This window comes from Clinocottus analis, unplaced genomic scaffold (genome assembly GCF_023055335.1).
Source record: "Clinocottus analis isolate CAN_PGR_092001 unplaced genomic scaffold, fCliAna1.0.p SCAF_19, whole genome shotgun sequence".
Lineage (NCBI taxonomy): Eukaryota > Metazoa > Chordata > Actinopteri > Perciformes > Cottidae > Clinocottus > Clinocottus analis.
The window spans coordinates 3,122,268-3,136,599 of record NW_027175920.1 but is presented as its reverse complement, the minus strand read 5'-3'; the positions used below and the strand labels follow the sequence as shown (position 1 = coordinate 3,136,599).

At 43.0% G+C, this 14,332-nt stretch overlaps 1 protein-coding gene across 2 annotated transcripts; it reads right to left on the bottom strand.

The window, feature by feature from the left end:
- Positions 1-2,705: 2,705 nt before the first annotated feature.
- timp2a (TIMP metallopeptidase inhibitor 2a) lies at positions 2,706-14,279 on the bottom strand. Of its 2 annotated transcripts, XR_011077843.1 has the most exons (6): positions 13,820-14,278; positions 7,924-8,024; positions 7,735-7,843; positions 5,278-5,402; positions 4,621-4,868; positions 2,706-4,021 (listed from the first exon to the last, which is right to left on the bottom strand). XR_011077843.1 is itself a non-coding variant. In XM_068583180.1 (5 exons), the coding sequence occupies exons 1-5, from the start codon at positions 13,953-13,955 to the stop codon at positions 4,671-4,673; spliced, it is 669 nt and encodes a 222-aa protein (XP_068439281.1). In that variant the 5' UTR covers positions 13,956-14,279; the 3' UTR covers positions 4,037-4,670. The 2 variants fall into 2 exon arrangements, 1 of the variants encoding a protein (XP_068439281.1); XM_068583180.1 differs by lacking the exon at positions 2,706-4,021 and having other exon boundaries at positions 4,037-4,868; positions 13,820-14,279.
- Positions 14,280-14,332: the final 53 nt, after the last annotated feature.

Genomic DNA, 14,332 nt, shown 5'->3' with positions numbered 1-14,332 from the left:
TATTTAATAATGCAATGCCTGTTATGAGTTTAAGCTATATTCACTCTTTCTCTCTATATTAAACATACATATTATCATTTAATGGAGGCTATTGTACTTAATATTAAAGAAAAATTTCTCCAAAAAAACTAAATCAACCTCACAGATCTAGTTTATGCCTCCAGTAGGTTCAATATGTTGGCATAGTAAACTATACTCACTTAGCAAACTGAATAACCTAAATATGACAACATATTCAAATAAATATAATATTAACAATAAACCAAAACAGAGAGAAAATCAATCCCATCTTCGTGCTGGCAGCTTTGAGCTCAACGCTCCATCCATCTAACAGTTTTTAACATTCACTCAAAACCACAAAAGCCAAAGTAGTTTCAGACGCAAACTTTGCTAAATTACAAAACGGGGGAAGACGTCTGCCACAAAGTCTGGATGAGACAAATTCAGAGTTAAAAGACAAAGTAAAAAAAAAATAATAAATATGTAAAGAATGCTGACCATGATATGAATTTTATCAAGTTCAAGGGAGCAGATTAGCGCCAAATGCTGCCAACATATCTACGTTTTTCAGGGATTCAAATAGATAAAATCTAAAAGGTTTGTGGGGGGTGCATCTTCCACTCACCTTAGTTAAAATGCATGTTTCATTATTAGTAGTATTACTATTGCATCTGATGCAGATGCAATAGTAATAAAGTTTTGAAAAATAATATAATTTCACATTAGACATTTTTTATTTTGTGCTCTTCTCAAGCTTAATATTTGTCAGTCTGTATGTGTGCAGTGGTGGGAACTTGCTGAGGTCTTCAGTGGAGCATGAAGAGGCTGCTGTGTCGTCCAGTGGCCACCGGGTGGCATCACAACTGCAAAGGACAATGTTTCTGTGGAATTTTTAACACCAGGTAACTGCAGCTTTGCTATACATAATTTATTGTATTTCATCAGATAAATCCGTATCTGCAATCTGCCTCCTGGTTTATTGGTGGAGTGTGAAGTCATTGAGTTCTTCTGATAATTAAAAAATGATCATCCTCCTTCAAACATCTTCCAAACCATCGTTTGATGGTTTCAAGACAACCACTACGATGTATAACACTCACAACACATCAGATAAAACAATGATTAAAGCAAACTTTTCCCTCAAATCAACAATATGTAGCAACGGTTTTAGTCTGTCTTTGATTCATACATAATTTGCTCACATTTATTTGTGTGCGGACTCGAACATCGAGTCCAAACTAGATGTTTGGACTTGATGTTCTAGTCTAACAAGTATTTCTTCTGTGTGTCTTCCCGCCTTTCCGCTCCCTCTTCTTTGGTAAACAGGGTTGCAACTCAGAGGTTGCAGCAACAATTAACCAACTTCTAGACCTCAATGGTCACAGCTGGAATTAAAACACAAAGGGAGAAGTGCAAAGTGTTGCTTTAAGAGAAGTGACAGCAGGCAGTCATACACACCTTGCATCAATCCACTTCCCCTAAATACACCTATAATTTAATTCACACCCTCCCTTTGACACAATGAGGAGGAAAAAGTGAAATCCCTTCTGATACCGGATGATTATTACAATCCTGTTTGACATTATTGAGGAGAGAATGAACAGAGATGACAAAAACGCCCGGTCTGGGCTCTGCCTGCACATTTCTCACATATTTTCCTAGTTGAGTCAATTACCACATCTCTTGAAGAGTATTCGACTGCCATTCTCCCAGCACAGCCTCTCTCCACTCTAAAGTACATCCCTCACACACAGACGACCTCAGTGGGAAATCAACAGACGCCAAATGAAGGCCAAGTTTGACTGCTTTACATACCAACCTTTCAAATGTTTGGAGGTTAAATTTGGAATTCAGTGTGAAGACGTATAAAAGATATTCTACTGGTTCACCGGCTTCAAAGTCAATAAATAAGAACTATTAATTACATAATTGTGTAAATACCCACACTTAAAACATGAATTCATATAATAATAATTTTAAACAAAGATTATTGTGAAATGTTATTTCATATTAATTCTTTCCGCAATAAAATAGTTTATTGAAGGTCATGTTTAACTATTGGATGAAAATTTGGTTAAGACGTTTATGATCCCCTCGAGAAGTAATAACATTGGTAATCTTTAATCTTTCCTCTAGTGCCATTAACATCAATACTTTGGTTTCTGGCCTGCAGAACCGACAATATTACCTCTTAGCTTCAGCTGTATTGTGTTTACTGCTAATTAGCAAATAATGCTGACAAGCTAAACAAAGATGGTGAACATAATTAAACACAGCAGCTGTATTTTTTGGTTCCATCGAGTCTCGACCTACTGTGGCTAGTACTGGTTGGGAGGGTAGCTACTTGCTGGTAGCTTTGTGGCTAGCTAGCTAGCTAGTTTACTGAGTCCAGAGTCAACCGCTCAATGGTAAAATAAGATTGACAAGGTTGTCACTCAATTGGCGATACTAGCGATGTGCATTCGTACGCTGTGACAAGAGTGTGTGGTAGCAAGCTAATTAGCAAGCTGCTTAGCTTGCTAATTTCCCTTTTCATGACACAGGTTATAGAAATTGAGTGCACATAGGAGATGTTGGCTTAGAAAGCTAACTTCTACCATGTGCAACTTCATTTTCTTTCTTTTTCAACACTTTGGGCCTCCAGCCGGCATCACTCATCCGAAACCGTATCAGCAAACACCCAATAAGACTCACACAGGCGGCAATTATTCTTTCAAACGTGTGGTTTTTATTTGATAATACTGAATATTTTTGTCCTTCGCCCGGACTTACATAAAGCATCAAACACATGCACAGTCCTCTATTCACACAAGGTACCCATTTCTCATTTCTCTACACCTGTCCAAAAAGGATTACTCTCTCTCACTCTCACGTTACTCCAGCGCAAGAGGACTTTCTCACCTCGACACTACAGCTAAAGACATCGTAGACAAAGACAGCGAAAACACATAAAAATCATGACAGGTATAATTATAACACTGAAAAAAAAGAAAAAAAAGTAATGGAAAATGGAAGGTTTACTTTTAAATTATGCCTCTAATACTCCATCATATATATATTTTTTTGTTAATGTAGCTTGAGGTGTATAAAACAGCACTGTAAACTTGGATTGAGTAACTTGCGTTCTATGACATCGGTAAAGCTTTCATTAATAACTGGAAGGAGCAGTCAAAGCTAACATTAAGCATGTAAAGACCTTATTACTCATTAAATGAACCGTCTGCGAGAATATGCTGGCAAATCATGAAACTGCTGTTGGCATTTACAATCAACAGATAATACAAAGACACTGAAATAACATCCAACAAAGCTCTTTTTTGTTTCTCTTTCACACATAAAATCTGTAAAAAGATCCCTTATATCCGAACTTCTCACACGCCACTTTTTTTTTGTTGTTTTTCTTCCATTGCGAGTACTATTTTATCTTTTATGACAAGATAGCAAGAATAAGTCTGTGAATATGGATCACCAAAAGCACTCAAAATAGGAGAAATCTGCACCTGAGGGGGATCTGTCGGTCTCGGCGAACTATAATAACTGTCACATCAGAGTGTTCAGGCTCTTGTCTTTACTGGAACTCATCCCTTAAAAAGTGCAAATCTAGTTCTAATGCAGTAAATAATAATCATCAAGTAACAACAAAAGTATATGCATAGGTACTGTACAGCTACATAGTGGGGTCAACAATAGAGAGGGATGAAGACAAGATGAGGAAGTTGAATTTGAGATATTTCTGATTGGACTGTGGAGGGCGACGAGGAGGTTTTACCTCATGAGCAGGTTTGAATTTAGAGCGCTGGTGTTTACGCGGCATAGACTGGTCCAGTGAGGCCTGCGACGGTCACAGGCTTCAGTTAAAAATCAACACGAGAAAAGATTTTCCACCAAATGAAACCGGAGAAGATCAGCCATGCGAGATGACTCATCTTCTTTTTAAAGAAAACAAGTTAAGCGTGTCGTGGGCGTCCGACGTCACCGGTGGCCAAACAGCTCCCAGCAGAGAAGACGAGAGGGGCGGTAACTAATAGTGTTCGGAGAGAGAGAGAGAGAGAGAGAGAGAGAGAGAGAGAGAGAGAGAGAGAGAGAGAGAGAGAGAGAGAGAAAGAAAGAGAGAGATAGAGAGACAATCGTTTAAAAAAAAAAAGGCAACTTGGAGTTTGGCTTTGGAATAAAATGGAGAATGAGGTAATGAAAGTAGAAACACGATGGGTACCGAATGATCGTCAGTAGATCGGGGATTGATTGATTGATTGATTGATTGATTGGTGAAGAGCAGAGCGGTTAAAGCGCTTTGCAGGGCGAGAAGTGCTCTGTCTCCCCGAGAATTTTGTATGTCCTCCTGACGCCAGCCTCAGGAGGAAGTGACATCATCACTTGACCAGTCTATGTCTCATGATGCTGCTTCACTTGTTGCCGTGTCTGAGAACAACCTCTGAGCCGCTTGAAGGAAAGTCAAGCAAACTAACGAACAACAACTACAAAAGAGAGGCTGAAGGTTGTTTTCAGACCAGCAGGTAACTTCAGTCACATTAACTTTACCTTTTTTTATATATATATATATATATTTATCAAAAATCCCTTTGACCTGATGTCATCTATAATTTCAATGGAGTCGTTTACATTTATTTCCCAGCCAGGCTGTGCAGTGGGCAGTCAGGTCAGCCATGTGACTAAGGGTCGTCGGCATCCAGGAACTCCTTCTTGGGCGATGCGATGCCGCGGTACCAGGAGCAGGAGCCGTCCGCTCTCTTGACGCAGGCGTAGTGGTTGGCCTGGCGTCCGTGCACCTGCTTCTCGATCATCAGGTCCGTCCACAGACACTCCTCCGGAGCCGAGATCTCACAGGGCAAAGAGGGACAGCGCACGATCTGCAGAGACACACAGGACAATCTCTCTATAGCGTGTGGACAACCTGCTTTTATTGTGAAGCAGCCAGAGGAGAATACTTAATATGTGTCACAACGCTGACAGCAATCATTCGGCCAAAATAAATCACTTTTAGCACGTTTTATGTTCACGTCTGCACTCACAAAAGATACAACAGTTGCTCTACTGTCGTATTACTGAGTGTTTTATGTGGTATTAAACAGCCAGTGACCAAAGGAAATCTTGAGGATTATAAACCGAAGAAAAAGATGTCTGGAGGACACTTTTTTTCATTTCAAAGAAGAGAACAGTGTCTCATGAAAACATTTTAAGAAATAGACTTATTCCCTCTCTTGCTGGCAGTGATATCTGGGAGTTCAACATACACAAACAGTCCTCCAGTGTCTTTACCTTGCATTCGCAGCCCATCTCGTAGCGCTGGCTCAGGCCCTTCTTCTGGGTGTTGCTCAAGGAGTCCCAGGGCATGATGTAATCACACAGGGTCACATGCATGCTCCCGGCGGCCTCGGACTTGCCTGTAAGAGAACAAGAGAGAGAGAGAGAGAGAGAGAGAGAGTGATGAAAGCCTCACAATGGCAGAAATAAAAATAAAAAAACATAACGCAATCATATGCATCAACATTAATGCCTCCCCTAAATACACTTATTGGACAAAAGCTATGAGCGTTAGGCAACATGTTCACAGGTAAAACGGATATAATCTGTTATGTCTGCAGGAATCAAGACAGACTTTTGTCTGGTTCACACATGAGTGGCACCAGTCAAAACAGAAAGATATTTCAACTTGACTTTGCAGATCTGCCGAGGCCGTGACCTCCAGACTTCGCCGCTATCTGTCTGCACAGCAGCTATCAACATGTCGAAGAGAGTCTCTACAGCACGTCCTTTACAGACAAGACTGACTCATGTTTCACTGGAACGCTTCCAGCTGTTAACCCTTCCAACTGGAGGAGGCATGAATTGATTTAAAAGATGCCCCGGTCTGCAGAAAGTTAACTGTCCCACTTTCCCACTGCTCAAGTCCTGCAGTCGAGAGAGAGGAAACGCTGGCTTCAGCAGTTCCTCCTCTTACAACTCTGTAATTAGGGCCGAGTGTTTGCGGGCACATCTCTGTCTGCCAGGGGGGAAACCGGAGCAGGCATGACATCATGATCCTGTGCGTCTCATTCGGCTGCTTTCAGTCACAATACCAGCCAGATTATAGCGTTCTCAACACAAAAGGAAGGCAAATGTGCTTATTCACTCTCTTGTGGAGAGCTGCATATGAAGATTTATACCACTATCATTTCTGTTTGTTCAATATAAGGCTTCAGCTGGCAGCTAGTCATCGTAGCTTAGCATAAAGACGGAAGGTCGGGGGGGGGGGACAACAGCCAGCTTGACGCCATTCAAATGAAACAAAATCAACCTACTTGTACGCTCAAAGCTCTTAAGTGAACACGTTTTATTGTTTTAAATTAACCAGATATAAAGTGTTAATTAGCGAAGTGGTACTCGATGTTTTTTCAGTGACGTATCTCTGAGAAATAATTTTTCAGCCGAGAACCACTTGACCTGTGCAAAGCATTTTTGGTTGAAAAATAAAAAGTAATACACAGCGCTGTGCCAGTGTCTGATTTAATATAGAAGATATACAAGTCAGATTATTGACTTACACTTATATTTTATAGAATATGTATTAAATAACTATTTTTAAAAGATTTTTTAATGGATGCTAACACCTCCTGGCTGTGGCGTCACAGCGAAACAGACATGAGAATGGCATCAATCTTCTCATCTAACTCTCTGCATGAAACACTGGCACATTATTATTATTATTAAGGGACTAACTTGTCAGCAAACAGTTGCCTATTTATACACCAAGCAGCGCAGGAGCTTGTGTCCACCTGATAAAAGGTAAGTCCAATATTTACTCTCCAGGGAGCAGACGAGGGGATATATCTATTTTTTCAGCTGCGAACTGTTCCTCCAGTGCAAGGTCACGGACAGCCACGAAGTCGCAACACATCCAGCTAATGGGAAGACGCTCCCTTTAGACTGTTGTCTTGTCGAGGGAAATATTTTATTTTCATTTCCCCGTCGTCATTATCACCTTGAGCATCGAGATATAAAATACGGACAGTCGCAACTCTCTGGAGCTCGAGCTGTAGCGCGACAGACGAGGTCACTCCCTGTCTCCACAGGGTTTAGTCAGCAGCATATCATTACCTATAATAACATAAACAGTTACTCCTGCACACAAAATGGCCTGTTAGTCTTCATCCAATCTCCTGTTTGTCTGCCCGACTGTTTACACCTGGAGGTCGATTTCTGATTATGTGTCTGTTTCCTGTTGTTTTCCCGTCTGTCCTTTTATTCTTTCACCATCTATTTGTAGGTTGAATCTTAGTTACCCATTAAAATTCTCTAGAGACCAAAGTCATATATAGAAATTAGTTAATTTTGACTGTCAATACTATATATACAAATAAATAAAAGATTGTAGCACATTAATAAATGTTACCTAAATAATTATTATAAAAATATGCACTAGAGTGATTAACTAAAAGTCATTAAACACATGTACGCTTAAAAGGACAGTAGTTGGAAAATACACTTTCCAACTACTCTTGTCTTTAATTGTCTTTTTTATGTTTATCTCGTGCATGTATATAAGTACGAAGAGATTAAATTCCATGTGTGTATAAACACACATGGCCAATAAAGCTGATTCAGATTCTTTGCCTTCTTTCTTGGAATTAAACATAAGATTGAAGCCACTCATTGTACGCTGATGATGGAGCTACGACCAGGAGAACGTTAGCTTAGCTTAGCATACTAACTGCATAACAGATAAGTGAAACACACCTGAGATCAAGTACTCCTTCTTGCCGTTGACATCCAGGGTAACGCCACAGACAGCGGACACAGGAGCCGTGAAGATAGCCTCGATGTCCCGGTTAGGACCCTTGAACATCTGGAAACGGGTCAAAGGTCACAATGAAGGCGCCGTAGCCCGAGCATCAAAATACTGGGAGCCATCTAGTGTGTCCTTACCTTGATCTGTTTGATCTCATACTGGATCCTCTTGATGGGGTTCCCGTAGACGTCGTTCCCAGAATCCACCTCTCTCTCCCCTACCACCTTCGCTCGTATCACTGTTGGGGGAAACAGCGGGACACGGGGTCAGATTACACGGCGTTACAGGACCCCACCGTAAAAAGAAAGAAGGGGCCAAAAAGAAAAGATCCAATAAAAAGGATGCAGAAAGTCCGTTGCTGTGAGCGACCCGACATGTGAACAAAGCGTCCTCATGTTGAGGACCAAGTCTGAATCCTGTGAGCTCATTGCAGATGCATTGTTATGTATGTATCATTTGTGGCACACTTATATTACAGCTTTTCTGTGATTGGGAGAATTCATTTAGCTATTTTCAGCTTACTGCTGACCAAGCTAGCTACAATATTAACTATCTAGAGCTAATGCTCTTGCTAACTCAAGATTCTAAGTGTTTGGATAATTGTTGTGTATTATATGTATGTTTATAAGATTAATTAATGTGCCATACTTCCTGAGTGCCTAATGTTTATTTGTCACTGATGTTTCTTCCTCATATTTGACAGCTTTGGTTTCCTTTTGCAACACCTTTTGTTTACGTAATTTCATCGCTTTACGATTTGTAATCATCACTGAATGTGTTGCCCAATAATGTTTCACTGAGTTCAGAGTTTCACAACTCCAGTAAAACCCTCAAAGGCTGTCTGCTGTCCAACACCTTTCACGGAAGTGTGTTATTATCGACTCATTTTTGTTTGTAATCATTCACTTTGACACACAATATGTATTTCCATGATTAATCTAATGTGTGTTTTCTAAACAAATCGATTGCTTCGTCTATAAAATATCGAAAATCACAATTTCACACAATGTAACATGTCTCATTTTGTCCGATAACAAAATTAATTCAGTTTACAATGATGTAAAACAGAGAAAAGCAGCAAGTTATCTGAAAATGTCCACTGAAGATCATTTACCACATCTCGGGCTAACCAACGGGCAGTCCTCCTAAACTCTCACGTGCACAAAATACCACATCAAGGTCAACAGCAGCCCGTCAATGAAAACCCAACTAAGGGTCCCCATTAGGTCCAAAACTGCATGAGGGCCAGACCCATAAACTGATTTGGCCTCCAGCTCCAAGCTTCCTGCTTCCAAACATGACCAGGAAACCGGCAAAGGAGCAGAGTTGAGGAATGAGAGGATGACTTGAAAGCTGATATGCAGAGAAAGAGTCATGTTTCTCACCGTGTGTGTGTGTGTGTGTGTGTGTGTGTGTGTGTGTGTGTGTGTGTGTTTAATGGCTGAACTGACTACATCAAGCTGCAGCTATGCTCTTAGGGCTTTTATTCAGAATGGAAAATATGAGCAATAGGGACAGAAAACATAAAATAAGCAGGAACAGTGGAGAGGAAGAGACACACAACACACGCACACACACACACACACACACACACACACACACACACACACACACACACACAGTTTATGACTTGGAGCAGACACAAATATGGGGGTTCAAGGCTCTCAGAGTTTATAACGTCTCTTGCTCTGCATGCATTTCTGCACATGGAACTTTGTCAACTATTGGTTTGGTGTATAAAATGTCCAAAAAGTGAAAACTTCTATGAAGTGGAAGGTGGGATCTTTTCCTTTTTTTGTCCACAAACAGCTGAGAAATATTCATCTCACAAAAGACATGAAACAGAAAAAACAGTAACTCCTCAGATTCGAGAAGCTAGAACTATAAACATTTAGTATGTGTGTCTCAAAGCTACATCAAAGCGTGGCAGCATCCTGTGAGAGTCCAGGGGCGATATCAGGCTTTCCCTCAACAACAAATCATCAACATCCTGACGTGAGAGTGTAATCATGCTCAGTGTGAGTGGAGGTGGTCTTCATGGAAGGTCAGGGGGGCATCACCTCCTTCACAAAACACTGCAGGAAGGCCTGAATAATCTATTGAGGTCTAAGGCTGCTGGGCGTCCACTTCGCCTTTAACCGAACTATAAACACTTATTTGATCCAAACGGCTCTGCTTGCTTTTCATTAAACAGGCAGCTGTTTGTTTACTTGACCTTATAAGGTGATAATAAATCACGGTCTTGTGTTAAGCTTGTCTCGCTTACTAATAAGTGGCCACAAGCAAATCATTGAATGCACGTGCAGGTAACAAAGGTTGTAAATAAGTAACACATACGCAGTGCGGATGAATGACCCGGGTGTTTGCTAATAAAAGGGACGGAGGAGACAAAAGATTTGAGAAGAGATTTGTTGATTCTGCGATGAATAAATCCACAATGGAGCCAGCTATCAGCAGTGATAACTGGCTTTATGAAGTCATTTTAAAAAAGGAGGGCTTCAGGGAAATGAATCCTTGCTCCTTACAAGCAAACTTCTTATTTTGGTTCCACTCTGATGTTTATGCAAAATGCAGCAGCAGCAGCCACACACACACACACACACACACACACACACACACACACACACACACACACAGCAGTATACCTGGCTGGCTCTCTCTCCTGCATTCCTCTCAGTTTTTCCGCTCTCATTTCCCGACCTCATTCTGAGCCACAAACTAATGAGCGAAGAATCAGCAGCAGGACACAATACTGAGAGGAAACTACCCTGTTGTTCACGATGGATTGCTGTTATGGGAGCTTATCGGTCTGCCTCGGTGTTGGAGATGTATTTACCCCCCCCCCCACCCCCCCGCCCCCTCTCTCTCCCATCCGCTGCAATAAAGCCAGAGCAGATCATCCTGTGCAGTCTAATCAGTGTGTTGCGGAGGCGGCAGACTACCCAGCGTGATGCTAAAACAGCACGAGCACCGGGAGGCCCCGCGGGCGGCCGAGCTTCCCTGCAGATTGATGCCGAAGCCGTCCGATCACCGGCGGCAGTCAACCGGCAGAGCCGGGAGCCGGGAGCCCCCTCCACAAACCACCAGCTGACCCACATTTCTACCACGACGACGTTTAATGACTCATATGCGCATCGGCCGCGCTACGCAATGTTTTTCCATGTGAACCCCGTATGAAGACACACCACATCCTAAGTACCCCCCCCTCCCACTTCTCCTTCAATCCCACCGCATGACTATCCATTTCTTTTTTCATACTCCAGTGACCGCCAAATTGTCCTTGATGTGGTTTGTTCAGCTCCAGACGTATGAGCCTTCTGTTTAACCCGCCATTTGACCAGAGACGAAACGCCCTCGTGACCTCGGACCACAATAGTGTTTTGTTTTTTTTATTCATGGATTACTTTAAATGACAAAACAAATTAAATGGTGACGAATGCCCGTCACAGTCTCCCTGGAACCAAACTTGTTTTGATCGAACCAAGAGTCCAAAATATAAAAGTATTCCATTTTCAATTATTCAAAACAGAGAAAAACACATTAAAAAAGCCTATTTGTTTCATCATTTAAAGTCATAGTTTTCTTCCAGGTAACATGATGAATGAGCTCGGTTTTTAGTCTCTACCAACTCCTGAGGGAGAGCAAAGATTCAGATCTGTGAGAGTGAACCAAAATGTTGCAAAGAAAACCAAAACAATGAGCTGAAATGTCAACCAGTGTCGTTTGAATTTCTCATGAAGTTGACAGTTTTTCTCTCTTTTGTCTCTCATGATTAACTTTACTGCAAATCATATCTCTGTGGCAACACTTAATGAACCATGTATGAGCGATCCTTGTAAAAAAAAAGAAGTTTCTAAACAATCTAAATACAACACGTGCACAGTCAGTGAGCACGTGTTGTTGCATGTCCACTCCTGCAGACAGCAGGGTGCCTCTGGTCTTCCACAACGCCGCCCAGCCTCCGGACAGTCTGACTGGGCCGGGCTGCCGGAGGAGTTCCCCTTTGTGGGCAACAGATTTATATGAAAAGAGGATGTTTGTCTCTGCGCATGAACGTGTGTGTGTGTGTGTGTGTGTGTGTGGTAGGTGCATGACACGGTTAGATTTTAATGGCTTGTGGTCTTAACCTAGAGCATCATTTTGCATGAAAAACAGAAGGTGACACACACACACACACAGCTACTCAAAGTCACACTGCTGGTTCCTGCATGTGTGGGAGTGTCCCAATATTCACCAAAACAAATATCAAATTGTCCGACCTCACAACGTTTTGACAAAGTCACTTTGTTGTGGCCTACATGCACATTCTGGGCAACCGGACAACCAACTGTATTCGGATTTTCTGCTCATTTTACTCGGCGGCTGCTCCTGCAGCTACAGGCCTGCCTGTGCGGCGTCTGATCTCCCAGCAGATTACGGCTTTTCAGGTCAGCCAAAAACCACACAGTCCAACCCTCAGGCCCACTTTGAAAACCGTCACCGCACAATGACATTGACTATTGTGCCTTCACCGTGCATCCTCCCTCCTCTGACAAAATCCGTATTGACTCATGCACCCTTTAAAACGACAACATGGGCACACGCACACAACACAAATACACCTCTCCTGCAGACACACCGTCTCTGAGTCCTTCCAGCTCAGCGAGACATTGAGTCACGCCTGAAAATAGAGATGTCATTTTGCAATGGGAAAGTTCTCAGATACACATCTCGTCCGCGAACACACAGATGTGTGTGCGCGTGGAAGTCGAGAAGAGAAGGAAGAAAAGATGAAGCCAAACTCCTGTGGTCTTGGAGTTTCTCATTCTCAAGGATACCGTGCATATTTTAACTTGGACCGTGACTTTTATTGCTTTTTCCTCCTTAAACTCACCCTGAACTGACAGCCAGATGTCATCTGTAGCCAGTGTGTGTGTGTGAGCGTCCACCATCCATGGCAGCCGGCCTACAGTTATGTGTTTGTGTGTGTATACTGTATGTATGTGTGTCCCTGCATTACACCGGAGCAAAGTTGGGAAAACCCCAGCAGCATTCCTGTAATTCCTCCCAGCACCACCCCTCGCAGGAAGAAACAGGGCCGGAATGGAAATAAAAATGAAGAGGAAAGCTCGCGGTGTGACATATTCTGTGGTTAAGATTCAACCCTCCCCCCCCAAAGAAAATCTCTTCACATTCTCCATCCCTTGTCCTCCTCTCTGCTCTTTCCCTCCTTGTCTCTTTCCCTCTCTTGTGCCACGTTGCCCTGCAGAAGCCAGGCGCCGCTGCTTCGTCCCGGAGCAGCTGAGGGGTGAAGCCGCACTTCTGCCTCCAGACCCCGAGACATTATGCACAGCGATGGTCACAGACGCCGTCCTGTGTTTTACACTGACGGGCCCCCTCATCCTGAGACACCGCCGTCCTCTTTACTGTAGGTTTTAGGGCAGTGTACTGAGATACCACAACAAAATCAGAGGGGAGGGGGGGTTGTAACCAATCAGTTCATTGTTATAATAACAGGTGCATTTTTAACTCCTTGTTGTGATGTTAAAATGTATTTTATGTGTGTATGTGTGTCTCTTCATAACATGTCTCCATGAAACCTAAACATATTTATTATCGTATTTTAGAGATGTATTGTTGTCAACATAGCATGACAAAATATGGCAATGGGATGTGTGCGTGTCCCTTCATAACATGTCTCCATTAAACCTAAACAACATACATATATTCTTAGGTATTTTAGAGGTGTAATGTTGTCAACAAAGCATGACAAAATATGGAGATGGGATATGGGCGTGTGTGTGTGTGTGTATATATATATCTGGATGCAATGCAAACTGTCGGGCCATGGCCTCGAGGACCCTCCACCTTCAGGCTTTCCAGAGGTTTCCAGCAGCTTCTTTGAGCCCATTCAGCGCGCGCCAGAGGCGGGCTAAGCTGCCGGTATCTGCGTAGGGAGCCTGGTGCAACATGGGCCAGATAAACAACAACAACAACAACAAGAAAAACAACAAGAACAACAACAGTCCCCCGGTGTGCTGTGACGTTACTCACCCACATCGGCGTTGCAGAACGCCTGTTGCGGATGTACCGGAGCGCAGCTGCACGCTTCCGCGAGCTCCTCCGCGCGCCACAGGAGCAGCAGCGCGAGCGTGCAAAGGATGCCGTTAACGGAAAACGGCATTTTCATAAACACTGATGCGACGGTTTTTTTCTTCTTCGCAGCTGCTGTGTGTGTGTGTGTGTGTGCTGCGCAGATGCGTTGCGGTGTAGATCCAGTTGCAGGCTTTTCTTTTTTTTTCTCTCTCTCTCTCTCTCTCCTTCTTTTCTTTTTCTTGTTTGAACCGACAGGAACCGGGTGAAACACCGCCGCTCTCTCAGCTCCGGTGTGACGGTGAGGTTTCACTGTGTGCTCGGCTGCTCCTGTCTGGGGTCTTCACTGGTGTCCGCAGCTGTCTGTCTGTCTTCAGGGAGTGTTTTCGTTTCCAAGATCAAGGCGGTTTTATAAAGCAGCCCAGTGCGGCTCCTCCCCCCCCACGGCGGTACCGGCTGGGCCGGCAGGGGGCG